The sequence below is a fragment of the Ictalurus punctatus genome, chromosome 24, assembly GCF_001660625.3.
Source record: "Ictalurus punctatus breed USDA103 chromosome 24, Coco_2.0, whole genome shotgun sequence".
NCBI lineage: Eukaryota > Metazoa > Chordata > Actinopteri > Siluriformes > Ictaluridae > Ictalurus > Ictalurus punctatus.
Genome location: NC_030439.2, coordinates 19,129,321 through 19,151,842, shown reverse-complemented (window position 1 = coordinate 19,151,842; position 22,522 = coordinate 19,129,321). Strand labels below are relative to the sequence as shown.

Sequence of the window (22,522 nt, the reverse complement as noted above, 5' to 3'; positions counted from 1 at the left end):
CAGAATTTTTATTTATTTATTTTTTAAACAGCTTTACGGACAGGCTCTTACTGTTAAAAAGTGCTGACACTGGAGACTCCTTCAGTAAACGTCAACTAAACACATTCCTCATATCCGAGTCTGGTTTTGCATCGTCATGTTCGCAGCGATTTATTTAACAGCAGCTGAATTTGTCCATATACCATGACCATTTCCCATAAAATCCATCCTAAAGTCCATCTTCCGAATCGTTTATCCTACACATGGTTGCTGAGGAGCCCGGAGCCTATCCCAGGGAACTCGGGGCACAAGGCAGGGGACACCATGAATATATAATATTATAATTATATTATAAACCCCTGTTGTATACACTCTGATTTAACAGTTAAATATTTAACTCCATTTATATTTGTAAAAATAAATAGGCTAAATAAATAAACGCCAGGGTGTTTGAAAGCTTTTATCAAACTGAAATCCTGCAGTTCATAAGAAACAGATCATTATCACTCTTTGTTATCTGGAATGTGTGCACTGAAGGGATCGTACATAAAAGCTGTGTTGTGAGTGTACACACCTCAACCGACCTTCATTTGTTGTAGAGACGGGACTCTTTTCAGCGAGTCGGGTCAATTGACTCGGCTCTTCTGCCTCGCCGTTGGCTCAGAGCCGTTTTTGTGCAACAGAGGGCGGATTTTCGTTGAAGCGATGACGTGGTGGCGTACGCCGCATTTCATCGCTATATCTAAACGCTGACTGTACGGGCAGACGAAGAAAAGCTGGTTTTATTCCGTTCACTTTAATTAAGAAAAGCAACAGCAAGCATGACCGTTGTCCTGACCAGGAGGAAGCGCTTGCTGAAGGTGAAGGGATTCAAGCTACGGGGTTGAAAAGAGGTTTCCATGGAAGCATTTCGATGAAATTATACCGCAAGATTAACCCATACGTTCACGTCACAACGTGATCAGTCATCTTCTCGGACACGGGGCCCGGATTTCAGCGAAAGCGAGGTTCTCTCAATCTCTACGCAAATTAGGTACGACGTGGTAAAGCGACAAATCCCGACGATTGGTCCGAACGGTTCCTCGGACCAATCCTACGGCGCGTGTGGTCCGATGTTTCTTCAGTTCCCGGCTCAGAACCTGCGATTAGTTCCCGTTTACCAAATTTACGCTCCCCTCAACTCGTACTTTCTATTAGTCTCCTCAACCCCGAGTTCAGCAAGCGACGTCAAATCAACATGGCCGCTCACAGCATCAGCGGTAAACGCGGTAGTACTTTTTCGCGGTAGGACTCGCTTTACATCGGTCGACATGCAGATAGTATTCGCTTGTTAAATCTAAAAAAAAAAAAAACGCTGACTATACAGTATTCGGAGTTTTTGAGGAGGCATCTTGAACGCAAGGAGGTCGAAAACGACATCATTTCGAGTTCCGACTTCCGGGGTAAGTCAAATGCAGCGTTATACCTCGGCGTTATGTAGCGATGAGCGATGTAGAAAAACAAATGGAACGATGTGCATCGTAGAAACGTGAGGACGCTTATGAACATCGTGTAGATGAGCATTCTGGGGGGTCCCGATCTGCGCAACCCATAGAGTTAAAATAAACAGATCGCTCAAGATCATAATGAATGACACGCATTACATGTTATGCGGCTGCACGAGCATGTCGTAACCATTTAAAAGACTCTTCGTTAGCTTCGTAACCAGACCAGCCACATGCCGCTGTGAACTACGGTGCCCGAGAAAGAGGTCGTGGAATAGAAGACGGACATTTTAGCAGCTTTGGAGCTCTATTTTCACTGCTACGGATCTCGTTCCGTTTCACTCGATTCAGAGACTGTTTACTCACTCAGATTTCTGGGAGAATTCATTCATTCATTCATTTTTACGATTCAGGAGAACCTGTGCTGCATTTTGTTTACAATATTACACCCGTGTTTGCCGCCATTTTGGATTGGTTTAATGATATACAGATGAAACTGCACGTTGTTTTACACTGTTCATGATTCGGAAATAAACGAAGAGTCTTTTCAGTCATTTTTCCCTTTCCAATTTCGTATCCGAAACACTCAGAGAATCGAATCGAACAGCCGAAGCCGGCATCGTGAGTCGGATCGTGACGCCCCTAAATGTAACCGTGGTTTCGACTTATCCTGACAATAGGTATAGAGTACAGAGGAAGAACATCAAGCTTGGAAGGAAGTAGCAGAGATCGTCGGTGCCTCAGGCGAGTGAACGTAGCTAGCGCAGTTCTCTTGTTCGCGTAGCCAAGCACGTAAGCGTTAAAATCATAAACAATGTGTATTGTGTGTTTCGGTCAGTACGGTTTTAAAACGCTGGATTGTACACGAGACGGAACGACGCTACTCTGTCCTGGTTACTGTTACTACCGTCATCTGACGTTATGTGCTATTGCTTAGACGTGCGTTTTCATGTAACTAACCTCTATTCTTTTTATGCTTCGATCGTCATGCTTCCTTTTTACTCTTGTAAATCTTATAAATAAAATGCATCATCATTATTATTATTATTATTATTATCACCAATAAAAAGACAGAAAATTCAACTGATACCAAAGCTGCAAGTCTGTATCTGGTTTCGAGTGTTCAAACACGCAGTTAACACTTTAAAGCGTCAGTATGTGAACACAAAACTGCGCCCGGAGTAAGGGTATATATCTGATAGTATTTTGATTCAGAGAGCAGCACGAGAGGGAAAAAAAGCCTCAGGAGCAGCAGCTTTTACACTTAGAGATGAGAGAGAGAAGAGAGAGGAGAGAGGAGGTAGGACAGAGAGAAAGAGAAAGAAGGAGAGAGAGAGAGAGAAAAGAGAGCGAGAGAGAGAGAGAAAAGAGAGCGAGAGAGGGAAAGAAAAGAGAGGAGAGCGAGAGAAGAGAGAGAAAGAGAGAGAGAAAGAGAAAGAGAGAGAGAGAGAAACGGAGAGAAAGAGAGAGGACGGAGAGATCATTCCTTTCCAATAACGTTCAGTACAACTCCACAGAAAGGTGTAGCTACTTTGGACAGGTATATCTCAGGTTTGCAGATTAAATCTCTTTTCACACCGGAAGCGACGCTGGCCGTGCGACAGGTCTCGACTTCGCCTGGTTTTCGTTTTTACACCGAGCGCTGCTCTCACACGCCGCCTTCGTTTCTGTGTTTAGAAAACACACGATTTTTTTTTTTTTAAATAACTTCTCTGCTACTGTCGATCGGAATTTCTAGTTGTTACACGAAAAAATAAAAAAACGATACCGATAACGAAAGCTTGATCACGATATGGATAATACATGGTCCTAACGCCCAGCCCTAACAGAAACACACCGCCCAGCCTCCCCGCCGCCGTCCAATGTAAACGTTTCTAGAGCAATCGCTGCCTGGAACCACAGACCTAAAGCTTTTCCAACTCGCACAACCCTGAAGGTCATGAACAGGACGTTACGACTCTGCCGTCACTGCAGAAGGGATTCTTCTTGGTACGAGTCTGGTGCCTGAGCAGCGCCAAGTCCCGCCCATTCCAAACACACCTGCGTTAAGGTTTAAAAGATACGAGTGGGTGTTCGAGCAGTTCGTGGCTTCAGCAGTGTCCGTGTGTGTGCGTGTGTGTGTGTGTGTGTGTATGTGTGTGTGGTTGCTAGCGTGCACAGGGTGGGGCTCGACACACACTTATTCCATAGCTACAAAAAAAAGAAAAAAAAAAAGAAAAAAAAAAAACACACACACACACACACAACCTGCTGAACAAGCTGCTTTAGAGGCCACTGGATGTGTTACATGGCGTATATGTAGGACACAGGGACACGCAGGAGGTCACGCCAATCAAAACCAACTGAAATAATAATAATAATAATAATAATAATAATAATAATAATAATAATACATCTTGTCCAGTTTCACTCTACACACATTCAACTCCTCAACTACAACTTGTTTAACACGTCCCACAGCATTAAACGTAACAATAAACGGATAGAAACTACGTGCCGTTCTTTGATGGGTAAACAAACATTCGCGATCGTCTGCAAATGGCTCTAGTACAAAAGGAATAAACACGCGCCGGGACAGGCCGCCATAGGAAAATAATCGCCCTCGTCGTGTTAACAGAAACTGCACGTTGTCACACCGGCCCGTCGCTGATCGGTTTCCTACAACGGCACGATGCTGTGTGCTTTATTCCAGACTCATCAGAAGGTAGTACAGGTTATAACCGAGATGATGACTAGACTGGTGCGTAAACGAAACCCTCTGGACACGTCTCTTCACCCCCGAATAAAGGCGGTCGAATCATTCCCGGATCCCTGGAAGCGTGTATAAATCAAACATCGTTACAGCTCGAGTGAGCTGATGACGGCACGGCTAGACAGACAGACAGACAAAGAGGAAGAGGAAATGATAGCAGGGTGCTGACGGGTCTGAGAGTGCACGGATCGCAGGGTTTTCTCTCTGGGCCTTGATCAAGATAGTCCCCGAGTCACGAAATAAAACAGAAAGAAGCAGTGATTCAGCAGCTCATCTAGATGAAGCGTGTGTATATATATATGTGTGTGTGTGTGTGTGTGTGCCACAGGTTGCTGTTTTGCCTGGGTGTGGCTGCAGTAAAAGGCCTCCAGAGTCCAAACTATTTACCTGCTTGAGCCAGAACACCCATTTGATACACCTGAAAGATTTCAGCTCACAATACACACTTTTTCATGGCGCTGAAAGGCTTCACAAAAGTCTAACGTTATCAAGAGTCATCGCCTGTTTCGAGTACTTCCTATTTTGCTGTGCTGTCCACTCGTAATGTTAAGCAAAAACCCTTTTCATATTCATGCGAAAAAGGAAGTCAGAGTAACGGCGGGTCGAAGCGCTCGAGTGATCTACACAACAGCCGATAGGGGTCAAGATACGCCAAGCCACACTCCCGGGATCAAAACAAACTCGAGAACAGCTTTTCGAAATAGCTAAACATGGAGAACAGTGAAGGGTTTTACAAGAGGCCCCCCCCGCCCGACGTCCACTTTAACTTTAGATATCCTAGACTGAGCGAGAGTCGCAGGGTCGTCACACGGGACACCTCTGATGCTTCTGACTCTTAGACCAAGCGATATCGCCGACTCTTCGTGACGGATAAGCCTCGTAAAGACGGAACTGCGCCATAAAGGCATCGACACACTCCGACACTTGAAAAGACTCACAAAAACTCCAACCGTGTTCCCAATACAGACCCCCCCCCCCCTCTCTCTCTCCACTAAATGGGAACAAAAGTAAAAAGTAGTGAGAAGATTCACAAACAAATAAAAACAAACATTGCTGCTAAGGATCTGCTACTGTAGAGCAAGATGCACCCTAGAGGGGCGGGACTTATGCAATCTTTCAAGCATTTCATTGGAAGAAAACAACACTAGTACACGATGAGTCATGGGGGAAGGAAAAAAAAAACATTTTTTAAACTCATTTTCCACGAATTGAAGACACAACTCTAAGTTTTTTTAATATACAGACTATCGCATGGGTGTCTATAAAAACCAAGGCACAGCTCTGAACCACACACTGTTGTATTTTGTTATATTAGCTGCCTACCTAGCTTAAACTTAACACTACTAGCTATGCTGCTAACCGCTATGCTGTAAAACCAGTCCTGCCGCAAGAATGGTGAGTGTGCGTGACATTATAGCACGTTAAATAGAAAAGTGAAACTTTGTTCGAACCACATTAAACCGTCTGTTTATCATATATCAAGGCCAGCATGGAAACAGGCCACCTTCAAATTTCCCTTTCTCGCTCGCTGCGCAGCTTCCGCCTTGTACGCTCTTTGCGTGCGTCCGCTCTTCCCGTTCCAACGGACGGCGCTTACGAGAACTGCGTAACTGCCGTTTGTGAATCCCATACAAAAAAAAAAAAAAAAAAAAAAAAAACGAGTCCATGACAATCGACTGCCTAAAAACCTAACGACGACGAAATGTACAGAAAGGTGAAAACAAAACAAAACACGAGCCAACACGCGTGAAAGACTGAAATAGTTCTGTATAAGCAGGTTTTTACTTTGAGTTTAGCAAGTTGAAAACAGGAAAATGGTAACGAAACCAACCTGCCGACGAAATTTTCCAAAACCGAGCTCTTTCCGGCGCTCTGTCCTCCCACCACGGCGATCTGGGGTAAATCCAAATTGCAGCTCTGCCCGATGGAACTGAAAGCATCCTGAAGTTTATTGATCAGGGGGATCAATTCCTCCATCCCCCGGTTCCCCATGGCTTCAGCTGGGTTCGGCTCGGCTACACTCGGCTCGGCTCGGGCTCGTCTAGCAAGGTGCTCGGGTTACTTCCAAGTTCCACCCTTTAATCACTTTCAGTCATCGGTCTGTCACTGAAAACACATAACTTCAATAATTTAAGGGACACTCAGAACCATTTGCTATTCGCAGACGTCACTGTGTCTGAGGTTAATTTAACCGCAGTCAATCGGTGTTTCCACACAAAAAAAAAGAAAAAAAAAAAAAAAAAAAAAACCTCACAAAACACAAAAACTTCCAGCGACCATCCGGTCAGGCGACTTCCGACTCTCTGCCGGTGACTTTAAGCCCCGCCCCCTGTCAAGCTAACAGCCTGAAAGCGACTGGTCCTTTCGAATACTTCCGGGTTTGTTTCTTTCTTCCCATTGGTTCATTCCTCGCGCAAGCGTGAGTCCTGCGCAACACGATTGGTCAACTGAAGTGCCAATCTCACGCTAGTTCCATTCCCGTATTTCAATCGAAATCTTATATGGCTTAGTTCTTATTTATTTATTTATTTATTTATTATGCTAGTAAGATCACAATAACACATCAGCAAGCCAGGGGAACAGATGGAAAGATTTTTTTTTTTTTAAATTACGTATATAAAGCCGTTCACAGACACTTATATTAGTCCCAATTGACTCCCCAAGTCTTTGTACACAACAAAAGTTCTTACTGCTTTTAAGATTTCTGATAGACTCAAAATAACTTTTAACCCCCATATTATGTTGGGGAAATAAAGTTGTATCCGTTATGTTATGGGTCAGAGTGACTTCCACGGTTTAAAATACACACAAAAACAGCAAAGAACAATTTAAAAGAGTAAACCTTGACAAGCCATAGGAAGAAATATTTGCATATAAGTTCATGACCTTAAATGAGAAAGTAAAAAAAAAATAATAAATCAAAGAGAGATTAACCATTTTTTTTTAGACATCTCAACTGTGGAAATGGATGACCCATAACATAATAGGAGGGTTAAGCTCACATTTGAAGACCAAAATGAAAGGTTTGCACTTTGAGAATTTATATTTATGAATGTGGTACTTTTTTAATTAAAAAAAAAAAAAAGTAAGATTTATAAAGAAAAAGTACCATGTCTTTTTTTTTTCATAGTCCAGAAAACCAAAAGTGACATTTCTATAAGTAGCAAGATTCAACCTCTTAATGAGATATCTCTTTGAAGCCATAAGTGTCTTGATTCTTAAATACAGTGTCCTTAATTCCTTCCTTTCGCTAAAATAGAATAAGAATAGTGTTGACAGTTGAATCATGATACACAAATACAAATATTTGTTTGTGGGGTGGGGGAGGGGGTGGGGTATATAAGTTTGCCCTGAAAACAGCTTTTGAAGGTTGCTTTCTCTGTTAATTGTTCTATTATCATGAGCATACATAAAGGATCTTTATTTTACCTAACAAACGGACATATATTAAAAAGGAGTAAACATAAATAAATAGAATAGATGAAGAAAAGACAGATCCGTTGGTAGGGTTCATTAAATGGGGACATATAGAAAATATTTTGTACTGTATATTGTGTATATATGGGGGGGGGGGGGGGGGGGGGGGGGCGATTGGTATTCCCTCAACATAAGAATGCGTGGTTACGCCCATGACATAATCGATTTTCAAATTCGGTTTGTATAAATGCAGTACAAAACCCACACAAGAGAGAAATAGCTTTTGTGTGGAGACCACGAAAGGAGCACAAATGCAAAGTTTATTATAATGTGTTTGTAGGATAGCACCTGTTACCTGTCATATAACACAAGTCACGTGTCATTTCTTTTACTTTGTATTTAAAAAAGAAAGAAAGAAAGAAAAAAATATATTTCTAAAGACGGGAATTAATTTGTTGTTTTTTTAGTCGATATTATCTCCATTTTTGTTGTAATAAAATTTCATTTAAAAGATTAGAGGACAAAATATTTTACCGAAATTAGTATCTAAATTACTGAGAAAAGGAACAACTTCTGTATTCTGGTATTAAAACCCTTCCTAATAATAATAATAATAATAATAATAATAATAATAATAATAATAATAATAATAATAATTTGTATTGTTTAGGGAACTACTTCCTGGTATATTTCACGTGATCTCGTCTTCTGCGCTCTGATTGGCTGGTTGTTCACACCTACAAAGGCCCTTAGAAAGCATATTCAAACGTACAACTATCTTATGTATACATTTTCTCAGTATATTCCCATTTTTATAGTTCGAAGAGAAGAGAAGAGAAGAAGAGCAACACCAGCCAATCCACTTGCAGGAAAGGAGATTTCAGCCAATCAGCGCACATAAGGCGGGACTTAGGCGGGAATACGGATATTGGATTTAGATGAGCGCTTTTCAAAATGGCGGCGCCCGCAGCAGAGAGTGGCCCATGCGAGTGTAAATCCGACATGGCATCTGTTAAAGCGGTTTCCTCAGCTTTCCCGCTTGCTCTCCGGATTGTAGCGGAGTGTCCGGTGAGCAAAGCGCGGGCGTGTGTGCTCACTCTTCCCCACGGCAGCGTTAACACGCCGGTGTTCATGCCGGTGGGCACGCAGGGTACCATGAAGGGAATCACCGCGGAGCAGCTGGAACAGCTGGATTGTCGCATCTGCCTCGGGAACACGTATCACTTGGGCATGAGGCCGGTACGTGAATGAAATCTCAGTGCAGACTCTCCAGATTGTACCATAACATTACATTACATTGCTGAGTCCTTCCTGTCTTTCAAAGATAAAGAAACATCAATATAAAGTTTGTAGATTTGTAGCATCTACTATCAGATTATTTGCCTTGATTTAAAGCAGATTATTTTGTGGAACTGAGTGCACAAACACCACCAAAAGTAACCCTAGATATGGAGCCACAAGATGCAAAGCTGGGGCTGATTTCTTTCTAGCACAGCCTGGGTAAAATCTAATATCTGTGGATATCGCGATGGTGATATTAATAGGGTTGAGCGATGCATTATATGACAGCGCCTCATCGATGGCATAAAAACAACGAGGAGGGGTCAAAACTATTACACACACATACTTGAAGGCGGATAGACCGCGGCATTCGTGATGCTCTGCCAAGTGCATGTCGTGTTTGCTCCAAATACTAAACACGGTAAACAGGAAACTTATAAAAGTAGATTGGATCTACTTTACATATGTTCATTACACCTGCGACTGTATTTCAGACGCACTTTATCAATCACTGCTGCTAACGTGTTATGGACGTGTAGGAAAAAATATCAGCTCAAATCTAGATCAGATCTCGGGGGTACGTGTCACTCAGTGTAGTGATTCACAATGCCAGGGTCACTTCTCACTTCTCACTTCTTCATACTGTTCTGTGTGGTTTTTCATGCAGCCGTTGGTGGTGACGCCATGAAATTCCCATGAAATCAAAATTGAAGCTTTGTGGCTTTTAGTATAAATACGTTCGCCTCAGGGTTATCTGTATGCCAGTGTGCGCCAAAACGGTGACGGAATTCGCATTTAGAAGATATACGTCTCTCTCTTCCACCAATACGCATCAAGAATTTTGATGACATCATTCCGCACTTCAGCTTCTCGTCAGATTTTCTATCCGATCAAACGCTCGCTAGAGTCTGAAGTGTCCCGCCCACGACGTTATAAAAATCCGTGGTACTAACCGGCAAGTACTGTCGAGTAAACTCCATTGGCTGTTTAAAAAGGGGGAGGAGCCACTCGATATGTCCCGCCATGACTTCCTGTTTCAGTGGAAATTATGTCAACATCGAATAACTGTGGGCGTTTCAGTGCACTCCGTGGGACATTAATGTGTTCTTTCCTTGAAGGAGATTATTCTTGCTTTTCCTGTTTATATTTCTTTGTGAAGTGACTGGAAATGAGTGGAGTGTGTGTGTGTGTGTGTGTGTGTCACAGGGTCCTGAGCTGATCGAGAAAGCCAACGGCCTGCATGGATTCATGAACTGGAAACGAAACCTCCTGACGGTACGATCACCGCACTGCTGTGCTTTCCAGTCCTGCTTCTGTCTTCTCCCTGTACTGCACATTTCACTGTCTTTCTTCCTCCAGCACCTCCATCTTCACCTCATGAGAGACATCCTTTAAATATAACAGCGAGTATCGTGTTTAGAAATACACAGGAAAGTCGGTTTGGAGATTTATTTGGTGCAGAAGACCAGAAAACGATTGACTTTTGATTGATGGATGGATTGAAGGTGCAGTGTGTAATTTTTCACATTTTTTTTTTTTTTCTAAACCTGCAATCATTTTATTTTAATTTCATGTACCTTTTATTTATTTATTTATTTATTTATTTATTTATTAAAGAAAAATGTTGATTTTGCGATACTAGCATGCACAGAACACTCGGGAGGTTTTTTTTTTTTTTTTTAAAACGTTTCTGGCCCAGCAAATTTAACTCCTCCCCCAACCGAAACAGAGTTGCTCGGCTCTGTTTCCTTTCCGTCGTCCCGGTCTACGCTTGACGTGGAGCTTCGAGTGGCGGCGCGTGACTCGACGCGGTGGCTCGGGTTTTGTCGTTGCAGTTCACCTTCCAGGCTACAGGGGGCTCTCAAAATTACAGACCGCTCCTTTTAAATAAATGACACCGTGTAACCTGCAGTTTCCTTTTCCTCCTGACAGGACAGCGGAGGTTTTCAGATGGTGTCTCTGGTGGAGCTGTCCGAGGTGACGGAGGAGGGAGTTCTGTTCCGCTCACCGTACGACGGAAAGGAGATCCTGCTCACCCCCGAGCAGTCCGTCGGCATCCAGAACAGCCTCGGTACCAGTTCAGCTCATCCTCATCACCTTTATATGGACACAGTGTTGAAGTAACGCTCAGGTCCTCCATCCAGACCACAAGAACCCCGAATGTTCAGTCTGTCGGTGACTGTTTTAAAATGTTAAGTTCTTTAATACACATCTGAGTACTAAAATAACGTAAAACCCATCGATTTACAGGAGTTTGTAAAGATATTAATTATCAGTGACTATGCCGAGCGGCTGTGAAGTAGGCGGGGCGACGTTATGTCCCTGTTTCTTCAGCATGGTGAGAATCTAGAGCAGGAACGTTCCAGAAACAGTGTAGCCCTCGTCCAGGACCGTAAGCGTTTGACCGAGAAGCTCGGCGTTAACGCCATGCAGCGTTCATGTTGTCATGTTGTCGTTTATCTGTGCGCTTCCGTACAGGCTCGGACATCATGATGCAGCTGGACGACGTGGTCAGTAGCACGGTGACGGGGCCGAGGGTGGAGGAAGCCATGCGTCGCTCCGTGCGCTGGCTGGACCGCTGCATCTCGGCCAATAAAAATCCACATCGGCAAAACCTGTTCGCCATCATTCAGGGGGGGCTCAATGCGGAGCTGCGCAGGGCGTGCCTGGACGGTGAGTCCTTCTGTCGCCTTTTTATTCAACATTCTGAATTCATCTCGAAGCACATACGGGAGAATAGCTTAGCAGGGTTTGGTTCATTTATTTTTTTCCACTAATTAATATGTACGGACAAAAATAACTAGATCCCCAGAACTCGCAGTGACCAAGAACATAAACAGGAAATGTGTATACGGCGTAACTGACTGAGAAGCAAGACACGGGTGAGTAGACTAAACAGGAGGCAAGGATGAAATTGAAACGATAACAAAGGCGAGCTAGGAACATGACGGGGAAAGGAAGAAGGTCCTGGACTACTAAGCGCAGTGTCTACGAGGACTGGAGGCAGAACGTCGTCATCCTCACCCGAGGTGAAGGTAGGACGATGATGAATTCAGGAGGCGGGGTGTTCTCGCCGGAGACCGGAGACGGGTGGTGTAATCCGGCGCCGGAGCGACCCCGCCGCTCTGGAGAAAGCTGTGACGCTGGCGTCCCGCAGGAATAACGGAAATACGGCACCGACCGACAGATTAGCAACAGAATCACCACGTATAAACGTATTTAATGTGCTTCACGGTGGCGTTTTGCACTTCCTGTTCACACTGATTCTTCACCTCATGCAAGTTGTGGGTTTCTGTGTCTGTGTGTATCTGCTTCTCCATGCGCATGATAGCTTTTATCCTGCAGAGATGACGAAGAGAGACGTGCCCGGCTTTGCCATCGGCGGTCTGAGTGGCGGAGAGGAGAAGGACGACTTCTGGAAGATGGTGACTCTCAGCACAGACCACCTGCCCAGAGAGAAGCCTCGATACCTGATGGGAGTCGGGTAAAAAAAAACAAACAAACTTGCTTCCTCGTTTATACAACCTGCCAAATGTATGAAGCAGGTGCGGCAAATTTGTGCGCTCGCTCATGTGCAGAATGGCAGTGAGCACCTGCTGGGATTGAAACGTAACCTTCAGGACACAGTCCGAGATCCGAATAAAGCCAGGTGGGATTCCTCACAGCTCGCAGTTTGATTGATGTCCTGCGTAGTGGTGGCCGTATTAGTGCACGTGCACGTGTGCTGCCGTCTTAAGATTTGCTGTGTGTGCAGCATTTCAACGTGTGTGTGTGTGTGTGTGTGTGAACATAATTAGGTGTGGTTTTTTTTACGGCAGGAACCTATTCAGGATCTCGGGCTTTTCCACGAGGCCGATTTTAGTTCCTGGTCCGTATTTCCCGGGATGATTTTAGTTCCTCCACTAGAGCAGGAAGCAGAAATCATTTCTGGAAGCGTGGCTCAGACCGGTGTGCTCCTGAAATCCCAGTACGGAACGTTTCTAAACAATTCCAGATAAGAACCCTTTTAGGAAACAAAGAACCCTTAACTATACAGGGAACCCCCAGGGGTGGCCACAGGCTGCCTTAGGGGCAGTGTGGGGAACAAAATTAAAAGGGACTTACTCCTAAATGCAATGGGTTGGGGGGGGGGGGGGGGTAAAGACACCTGAAGGAGATATTTTCTCACATGTTGGAACTCCTAGAGGGCATTTAATCTCAATAACTTGTGTTTAGTGGAGACTATAGGGCACTGCATCATGTATTCTATACTTGAAGGCCACCCTAGAGGGCATGTCATTGTTTTTTCGCATTCAGGGGAGATTATAGGGCACTGCATCATGTATTCTATACTTGAAGGCCACCCTAGAGGGCATGTCATTATGTTTTCTCGCATTCAGGGGAGATTATAGGGCACTGCATCATGTATTCTATACTTGAAGGCCACCCTAGAGGGCATGTCATTATGTTTTCTCGCATTCAGGCAAGATTATAGGGCACTGCATCATGTATTCTATACTTGAAGGCCACCCTAGAGGGCATGTCATTATGTTTTCTCGCATTCAGGCAAGATTATAGGGCACTGCATCATATATTCTATACTTGACGGCCACCCTAGAGGGCATGTCATTGTTTTCTCGCATTCAGGGGAGCTTATAGGGCACTGCATCATGTATTCTATACTTGAAGGCCACCCTAGAGGGCATGTCGCCATGTTTTCTCGCATTCAGGGGAGCTTATAGGGCACTGCATCATATTCTAATCTGGAAGGCCATCCTAGACAGCACGTCGCCATGTTTCTCACATTTAGGGGAGCCTATAGGGCACTGCATCATATATTCTCCACTGGAAGGGCACCCTAGAGGGCCCGTCATCATGTCTTCTTGCATGTTGGGGAGCCTATAGGACACTGCATCTTGTATACTCCACTAGAAGGGCAACCTACAGGGTGTGTAAAGGAGCCTCTAGGGCACTGCAGTGGTTAACTTCTGTATCTTCTAGCAGATCTTGTGATATTAATTAAGGTTTGAATTCGGATTGCGATGCCACACGCTGGCTCGGACAAGTTTAACGCTTACTTCCCGGATCGGAGCAGCAGACAGGCTTGACGTTTCGTCACGCCATACACGTCACTTCTTCTGAACACACCTGTATTGATGGTTTCTCTGTGTGTTGCAGCTACGCCGTGGACCTGGTGGTGTGTGTCGCTCTGGGCTGTGACATGTTCGACTGCGTCTTCCCGACTCGCACGGCTGTACGTCTCTCCATCCCGAGTCTTCTAAACGATTTTCACGTCCGCTGTATCTAATCCTCTTTAGAAATGTTGCAACAGATCTAGTGCTCGCACTCGTCAACACAGGAAATGATGTGATATTATTATTTTCTCAGAGATGGTGTTGAGTCGAATATTGAAGTGCGATTCGACTACCTCAGCCTTATACGCAGACGTTATAATACTGTTTGCATCACCATACAGTAATACACACTATTTATATCAGTAGTATACTTACCGTGTCAACCCACTCTCATCACTGTTAACGACCGTATCGTAGAGGACATTGCAGTGTAAGTTCATTGTACTCGTACAACGGCAAGGAAGATATTCGATCCTACTCTGATCACGTTCTTGCAGAGGTTTGGCTCGGCCCTGGTTCCCTGGGGTTCTCTGCAGATCAAACAGAAACAGTACGCGAAGGACTTCCAGCCCATCGACCCCGAGTGCGAGTGTCCGACCTGCGAGAGGTAGGAATGTCATCGTTTCACTCTCAGAACTTCGCTCGGTTCCTCTCCACGTCGTTTCTCCTTCAGAAATTGTCATGTAGAAGAACGTTGTATTTTTCCGCGACGGCACCTGTTATAAGAACGGTTCGCTAAAATGATCCTTTTGGTAAAACGTCCTCTGGATCACTTCGAAGTTTATCACGAGACGCTTTCTCGAAATGATTCCCCGGTCGCTCCAAATGATTACTTTCTTAAATAATCCTAGCATTCTGTTACGTAGGATTTTTTTTTTTTTTTTTTTTTTTTTAAACTGAGATTTTTTCCTAAATGAATTTTAAAAGAAAAACAACTAAGAACTTGTGTTTAGTTTCTCGATACTTTGTTATAATAAGAAACTCTCTCAGTTTTATTAAGTTTCTCTAAATCGCTACTTAGTTTCTCTAAATCGCTACTTAGAATCTTCCTAAATCGATGCTTGTGTGTTTTATAGCTATAGAAAATATAAGAAGTTATTTATGAAATTTCTCAAAATTGTTGCTTAGTATCTTAGAAGAAGCTTTCCTCTAAACTACTACCCTATCTTGTTAACGTAAGGGCCGTCCTCCGACTTGTTTATCTTGTTTAATTTTATTACTTTAGCTCTGCGTCAGCCACTTTCCTGTTCGTTTACTCGTCCGGCCGCTTCCTGTAGATCGTTTCGGAGGCCGGTCTCCCTCTGGATATTCCCGTTCACTCTGACTTTAATCGGCGTGTGCGGAAAGAGGGTTTTTTTTTCATTGTTACTTCATAACTCTGTTGATGGGATTTTTATTTTTATTTCCTCCTCCTGTGAACGGCAGACACAGTCGAGCGTATCTGCACGCGCTGTTCAAGAGCGATACCGCCGCCATGCACCACATCACCATCCACAACATCTCCTACCAGGTACTGACCAATAAAACACACACACACACACTGGGGTTTTTTTTTTTTTGATTGCGTTTTTTATTAGCGACATGAAATTGTATGCCTCGTCCTGCTGCGTTAATTGGCTTTATTTCCCTCTTTTCTGCCACTCGTTATTGAGATTCTTAACGACGATCCGTAATGCTTTTGAGAAACACCTTCTTCAATGCTGTGAACTTTGAAGGAGGTTTTTTTTTTTTTTTCCCCCCGAAGTAAAACTACTTCTCGAAATTATATATCGATCTCTCATTCTACTGAAGTTCTTCCATTTATCATCGTAATACTGATAATAACGGGATCTTGAAATGATGACTCATCCCGGTACGTCGTCGTAACGGTCGTCGTAATCTCAGTAACGTACCGCTCTTCCAAGTTCATACCACCTCCGAAATAACCTGCGCATCATTTCAGTACCGGTAACGTTTCCCGAAAGAATCGCGTAGCGTCTTTGAGTCTTATCTCCGGCTTTCTCAAACCAAAACTCTAGTTAGAGTCTCGTTATCATGGAAAAAACTCTCATCTTTTAAATAATTCTCGGAATCGTTCGCCTCTCTGTAAAGAAGGTTTCTCAGAATGATTATGCAGTATGCTATGTGGCGATGTCTGACCGTTTCATAATGGTGAACGTTTTTCTCGGAATTATTCTATCGGTAAGTCGTAATAATGCGAGTTTCTCTCAGTGACTCTTTGGGATCGCGATAATGATCATTTGACTCGATAATGAGATTTTTTTCAGAGTTATTTAGCATCTCGTTTAAAAGTTCCTTTCATTATGAATTTGTATTTCAAATTTTAAATTAAAAAAAAAAAAAAAAAATCCCCGTAAGATATTACTTGTTATAAGAAAGGTTCGCTAAATTATTACTCAGTAAAACCTCCTCTAGATTATAGATTAAAGTTTATTGCAAAACACTTCCTCTGAATTTTTTTTTTTTTATTTCTTTCTAAATTATTACCTTATTATTAATAAAGGGTTTTTTTTATTATTATTACGATGAGAACTGGCCTTAGTATACTATTATGATCATGTTGGATCTTTTTCTCGGAGTCTAAATGAATTTTTTTAAAAAAATTTAAAAAAAGAAAACTGCTAATCTTCTTATTATAAGAATCTCTTAACTTATTTTTTTAGTGTGTGTAAATGATTGCACTGTTTTATTATTATAAGAACAATCTATTATTTATTTTGTGTAAATTATTCCTCAGTATCTTCTAAGAAACGTACTTTAAATGGCGGTCTCTAACCGCCGCTGTTGCCAGTCTAATATCGGTTCTGTTTTAATGGATGTGATGGTTTCAGCTCCTCCAGGACATTCAGGTGATTCATATGAAAAGATTTTTAATGACGTAAGGACGTAGTTAGTTTTAGATTTTTAAAACTTAAAAAAAAAAAAAAACCAACTTTAGTGAATTTTCTTTACGTTTCTCGGCATGAAATTAGCCGTGGTAGCTGGCGTGGTGTCGATTATAAACAAACGGACTTTCTTTAAACTATTACTTGGTTCATCTTGTTTATTTCATCTAAATTATTACTTTGCATCTTGTTGTTGTTGTTGTTATAAGGAACTAACGTTAAAATATTACTTAGTGGGTTTTTTTCTAAACTAATACTCGTGTATCTTATTATTGTGAGAAACTTTTCTCCAGCTTATTATTACGATCGTGTTATTGTCGGGAGCGTTCTCCAAATGATGCTATCCGATAATGCTTGCTCTACGTTTATTATTTTCTCGAAATGTTTTATTTTTTTTTTAATCTTGTTAATATAAGAAACTTTTCTCTAAAATATGTAGCGTCAAAATGAAACTTCTTATACGTTTACACTCATCTTAATCAAGCTCGTCGTCTTCGTTGTTGTTGTTATTGTTATTAATCTTGGTATTGTTATGAACTTATTACCTCGTTTCGAGAAATTATCACTTAGGAATCTGGTCACTGTAAGAAACCGCGTGGAAATGATTACGCAGCCGGTCAGCGGCAGACGTGGGCGCGATAAAGAGTTTATAATCACTCTACAAAACGGCCGAGTTCATTCGAGGGCCGGTTTGTGGATATTCTATCACGACGTCATGACGCTGTACTTCAGCCGGACTCTTCATCCGGCGTTAGCTGAACTAGATCGTGCGGCTGTTTCAACCGGCTTAGATTTTGAAACCCGGCTGTCCATCAGGAAAAAAATTGAAAAAAATAAATAAAATTCCCTCAAGACGTTACTTAGACGTAATCTAGGAAATCTAGAGGAGAAGGTTTACTGCAAGACGCTTTCTCTGAATGATTGAGTTCTTATTTTCTCTAAATTACCGTATTATTATTATTATTATTATTATTATTACTAAAGTTCTTTTTTTTATGATGAGAAATACTATTATGTATATATAGTATTACTATTATGATTATGTAGGACCAAAGAAAATTGCTTATAAGAATTATTTATTTATTATTATTAATTATTATTTATTTATTATTTAGTTTCTGTAAATGATTACTTATTATTATTATTATTATTATTATTATTATTATTATGATAAAAACCTCTATTTAATTTCTATAAATTATTACTTGGGATCTTCTAAGAAACTTTCTTTAAATGACTTTCTCTAAGCGCCTCGTATGTGAAAGTCCAGCATCTCGGGTATATCTCAGCCGTTCATCCCTCTGCCCGGGCTGTGTGCGGTAATCCCACTGTGTCCACTCTGTGCAGCTGACCCTGATGCGTTCGGTGCGGCGGAGCATCGTCGAGCAGCGCTTCCCCGAGTTTGTGCGCAGCTTCATGAGGAGGATGTTCCCCTGCGGCGAGCCGTACCCGAGCTGGGCCGTAGAAGCTCTCGCGTCGGTCGACATCGCTCTGGACTGAAAAGGCGTTCAGGACGAGCTGTGATCTCTCGCTCGGAACGATGGAAGTGTGTCGGTTTGCTTTTTTTTTTTGTTTTTGTTTTTTCATGCTTCTCGTTTGAAAATGTCCTTGAGCTCGCGGACGTCTCCTTTCCAGCCTTTACATCTGTCCAGATGTTCACCTTGGTCCTATTTCAGTGACCTTGAGACTGATTTTTAAAATTATTATTATTATTATTATTTTTTTTTATAATCCAAACATTGTCTGTTTTTAACCGGTGTTTTTAACTCGCCGTCGGGGAATTCTTTTCTATCGTTGCTGTATTTATTTTCACAGGTCGAACCGTATATCTCCTGCTGGTTGCAAAGCCAGTGTGTTTTTAATTGTAAAAAATAAAAAATGTGTATATACAATAATCGAGAAATTTGCATTTGATCTTCTTTTCAGTCTTGAGTCGGATTTCATTCATCCTGTAACCATGGCTTTTTGTTTAACACACACACACACACACACGCACACACACGCACACACACGCACACTTGGTGTGTTGTTTAAGCTGTCACATTAAATAGAGTATTAGGAGAAACTGAGGAAGTTTACGGCATTGTATGTAACACTTATTTTTTGTTTAAATAAGTGTTTCCTAATCCACTCGTCAGGGATTGAATCACAGCTGTGCTGTATTTTCACTCTCTTTACAGCTTCTCTTCAAGCAGATGTTCAAGGTACGACTTAATGAGGAATTATTCATTTATAAAAATCAAAGCTCCTCTGGAGAAGCAGATGAATAAAGTGCTGCTCTACTTGAATTGTCCACTAGAGGGCAGGATGGAGAACAGGTCCTGCGTTAACGGCTGTGTCCCAAACCACATCCGGGAATATTCTGCTCTATAGCACAATAGTAAGACACAGGTGTAATATTTTCACATGTCCAACATTTGTTATTCACTAATCTACTGCCCAAGCAATAAAATTCATCACTTTGCATTTTCCACTGAGACCAAAACGCTTTTTGTGTCGCTTTCAGCCGTGTTCTATAACAATAAACAGGTCATCAGTAGAGTTTTGTTTTCATCTTGGATAGAAATTGTTTTTATAGAAAAAAGGATTTGTAAAATATCATTAAGAGTTTGATTGTTTTTTCATTTCAGATCTCAAAGTTCCTGTGAAGTGTCTTGAGACGCACAGCGCTGACAGAATTTCCACTGAAACAGGAAGTCAGGGCGGGACATACCGAGTAGCTCCTCCCCCACTTTTAAATAGTCGATAGTGTTTAGCTTGCCACACAGCCTGTACCTATAGTAGCATGGATTTTTATAACGTTGGGGGCGGGACACTTCGGATTCTAGAGAGCGTTTGATTGGACAGAAAATGTGTCGAGAAGCTGAAGTGCAGGATGATGTCATCAAAATTGTTGATCCGTATTTGGGGTAGAGAGAGAGAGTGTAAAATATTACCGCATATATCTTTATAAATGCGAATTTTGCCGCTGTTTTGGAGCACACTAGCTTCTAGATAACCGTAAGGCTGAGATATTCATCCTAAAAGCCACAACGCTTCGGTTTTGATTTCACGAGGACTTTAAATCTCATCGCAGCATTTCGAAAGTAAAAATAAGGGGTTAAAAAATTATTTTGAAGAAATCCCAAATGTGATTTCTTTGGAAGCACCGTTTACTACACTACAAACATAGTATTTATATTGCTGGGGGTGTGTGTACATAATAATTCATAAAAAATAATTCTCATGGCAATGTCCTGTTTCTTGAAAAAGATCAATAAAAAAAATAAATAAATAAAATAAAAAACTTCTCTCCAACAGAAAAGGATTCGCTTTATCGACAAGAGATCGAAATTCGAATCCCTACGCTGCTACTAACATCTGTAATCAGGAATCCAAGAGAGCAAAATTGGCTGTGCTGTCTGGGTGGGCGGGGCATACTCTCTCTCCTCTGTCAATCACATCGACACCAGCCAATTATAGACATCTCTGAGCTCATGGATGCGGAAGAGGACGAACAGCGCTTTCCTCTGAGCCAGTCTCTGTTAAATCATTTACTGTTGTATGTGTGTGTGTGTGTGTGTGTGTGTGTGTGTGTGTGTGTGTATAATATTCCTGGCACTTTGTTACTGTACATGATATGATATAGTGTATATATACCTTAATCAGCCATAACATTAAAACCACCTGCTGAACATCGTGTAGGTCCTCCTCTCCTCGTGCCGCTAAAACAGCTCTGACTCGTCGAGGCACGGACTCTACAAGACCTCTGAAGGTGTGCTGTGGTATCTGGAACCAAGACGTTAGCAGCAGATCGTTTAACTCGTGTAAGGTGTGACGTAGGGCCTCCGTGGACTGGACTTGTTTGTACAGAACGTCCCACAGACGCTCGATCGGATCGAGATCTGGGGAATTTGGAGGCCGAGACACCTTGAACTCTTCGTCATGCTCCTCAAACCGCTCCTGAACCATTTTTGCAGCGTCAGGACGCATTATCCTGCTGAAAGAGGCCGCTGCCGTTAGATAGTACCGTCGATGAAGGGGTGTATTTAGTCTGCAACAATGTTTCGGTAGATGTCAAAGTAACATCCACAGGAATGCCAGGACCCAAGGTTTCCCAGCAGAACATTACCCAGAGCAGCACACTGCCTCCACATAAGCCACACACACACAAGAAAACCTGTCCATGGTCTTAATGTACCGGCTGATTGTGTATAACAAATGTAAAAGAAGAACTTAAGTTTTCAATCATTAAAAAAAAAAAAAACAACAACGGGAGAAAGTAAACTTCTTCAAAATACGCCGCAGAGATGCGTATCTTCTGCCTGTTTAATCATGGACGACGGTCGTGCTTTTTACATTTTAATATCTACATTAGTGTGTTTTATTTTCCGACAGACACCTGTATGAGGGTGAAAGAAGTGTGAAATAGTGTGAACGAGAGATGATGACGTGATATTCAGGCATATTAATAATTCATTGTAAAATAAACAGCCTTTGGGTGCAAAAAATTCAATATGTATATATATATACGTGTACACATCGAGAAAAAGCACAATCTAAGAAGAAGTTTCTATTTAGCATCATTAAAGAGTGTTAGCTGGTCCGTCTCCGGGTGTGTATTACTCCCTCGTCATTTCACTTACAAGCAGAGGAAAGGTCTAGAGCTGATGTCAAGCGTGGCTTTTTGCGACAGAGGGTTTGGAAAGCTAGAACCATTAGCCCTCCTTTAAGAAACCCTTTCACGTGGCTCATATCTACAACCTTTCAGCGTTCGACTTGTCCTGTTGGGTGAATCCTTACAGGGAGGGTTCGAAATAGAACTGGTATAGGGAGCAAGGAACCATTAACTACTGAAAACTTATTAAGGAACCCCTTTAAAAAAAAAAAGAGAGAGAGATCATGGGTTTCGCTTTGTACACTCTTGCACCGGGGCGTCAGCTGAACCGTTAAACGTGCGTTTGGCTAGTTTGGTGACGCTAGCCATGTAGAGGCACAACTAAACCATCAGTGTATGGGTTTAGCTGCTACAGTGCCATGCAGACTACATTATCTTTCCTCATTCTCTGCTGATGTCATGATCACGTGACTTACCCCCTTTAAGAAGCTATGGACTGCGACTATCTGAAAGAACTTGGATTTTACTGGATACACTCTTAGAAAGATTTAATCTAGAACCGTAAAAATGTTCTCGTCTCTGTGGTGGAGTCCTTACGTTACTGGAATGAACCTTACAAGGGAGGGGTTCCTTAGATTTTTTCAGAGGGTGGGTTCTTTAGGGTTTCTCGGGATGGTTAAGGGGTTCTTCAGTTCGTAATGGACGTGAGGTTCTGACCACACTTTTTGGTTCCACGGTAACGTTTTCTCTTTTAATTATTTGGTTTTCCGAAACCTGTTTCTATGCCTGAGAAGTAACAAAAAGAAAAAAATAAAAAAAAAAATAAAAACAAGTACCTATAAAAGCCCTGAGCAGATGATTTGTGGATATATTTATGCATTTATGTGTGTGCACGTGGGATTTCCTCCACCCCGTATAGGTAATAATACCTCTGCGTTATTATTTAGACATGCGCATTTACTCTCTCTCTCTCTCTCTCTCTCTCTCTCTCTCTCTCTCTCGCTTCATTCCTG

At 42.2% G+C, this 22,522-nt stretch overlaps 2 protein-coding genes across 12 annotated transcripts in view; one reads left to right on the top strand and one right to left on the bottom strand.

The window, feature by feature from the left end:
* The window catches only part of dnm2a (dynamin 2a), a 58,037-nt gene extending 51,577 nt beyond the window's left edge, over positions 1-6,460 (bottom strand). For 8 of the 10 annotated variants that reach the window (XM_047150538.2, XM_047150537.2, XM_047150540.2 and 5 more), the window contains exon 1: positions 6,047-6,459. In XM_047150538.2, the coding sequence (XP_047006494.1) occupies positions 6,047-6,207 (161 nt within the window). In that variant the 5' untranslated portion in view covers positions 6,208-6,459. Of the gene's footprint in view, positions 1-6,046 lie in introns of all 10 variants that reach the window. The other 2 variants (XM_053675437.1, XM_053675436.1) reach the window with 1 other exon arrangement.
* Positions 6,461-8,550: 2,090 nt separating this feature from the next.
* qtrt1 (queuine tRNA-ribosyltransferase 1) lies at positions 8,551-18,807 on the top strand. Of its 2 annotated transcripts, none has more exons than XM_017454355.3 (9): positions 8,551-8,871; positions 10,120-10,188; positions 10,846-10,984; positions 11,392-11,586; positions 12,259-12,397; positions 14,071-14,146; positions 14,525-14,634; positions 15,453-15,537; positions 18,161-18,298. In XM_017454355.3, exons 1-9 carry the CDS (start codon positions 8,587-8,589, stop codon positions 18,233-18,235), a joined length of 1,173 nt encoding a protein of 390 aa, XP_017309844.1. In that variant the 5' UTR covers positions 8,551-8,586; the 3' UTR covers positions 18,236-18,298. The 2 variants fall into 2 exon arrangements, with proteins under 2 accessions (XP_017309844.1, XP_017309843.1); XM_017454354.3 differs by having other exon boundaries at positions 8,556-8,871; positions 18,260-18,807.
* The last annotated feature ends 3,715 nt before the right edge of the window (positions 18,808-22,522 follow it).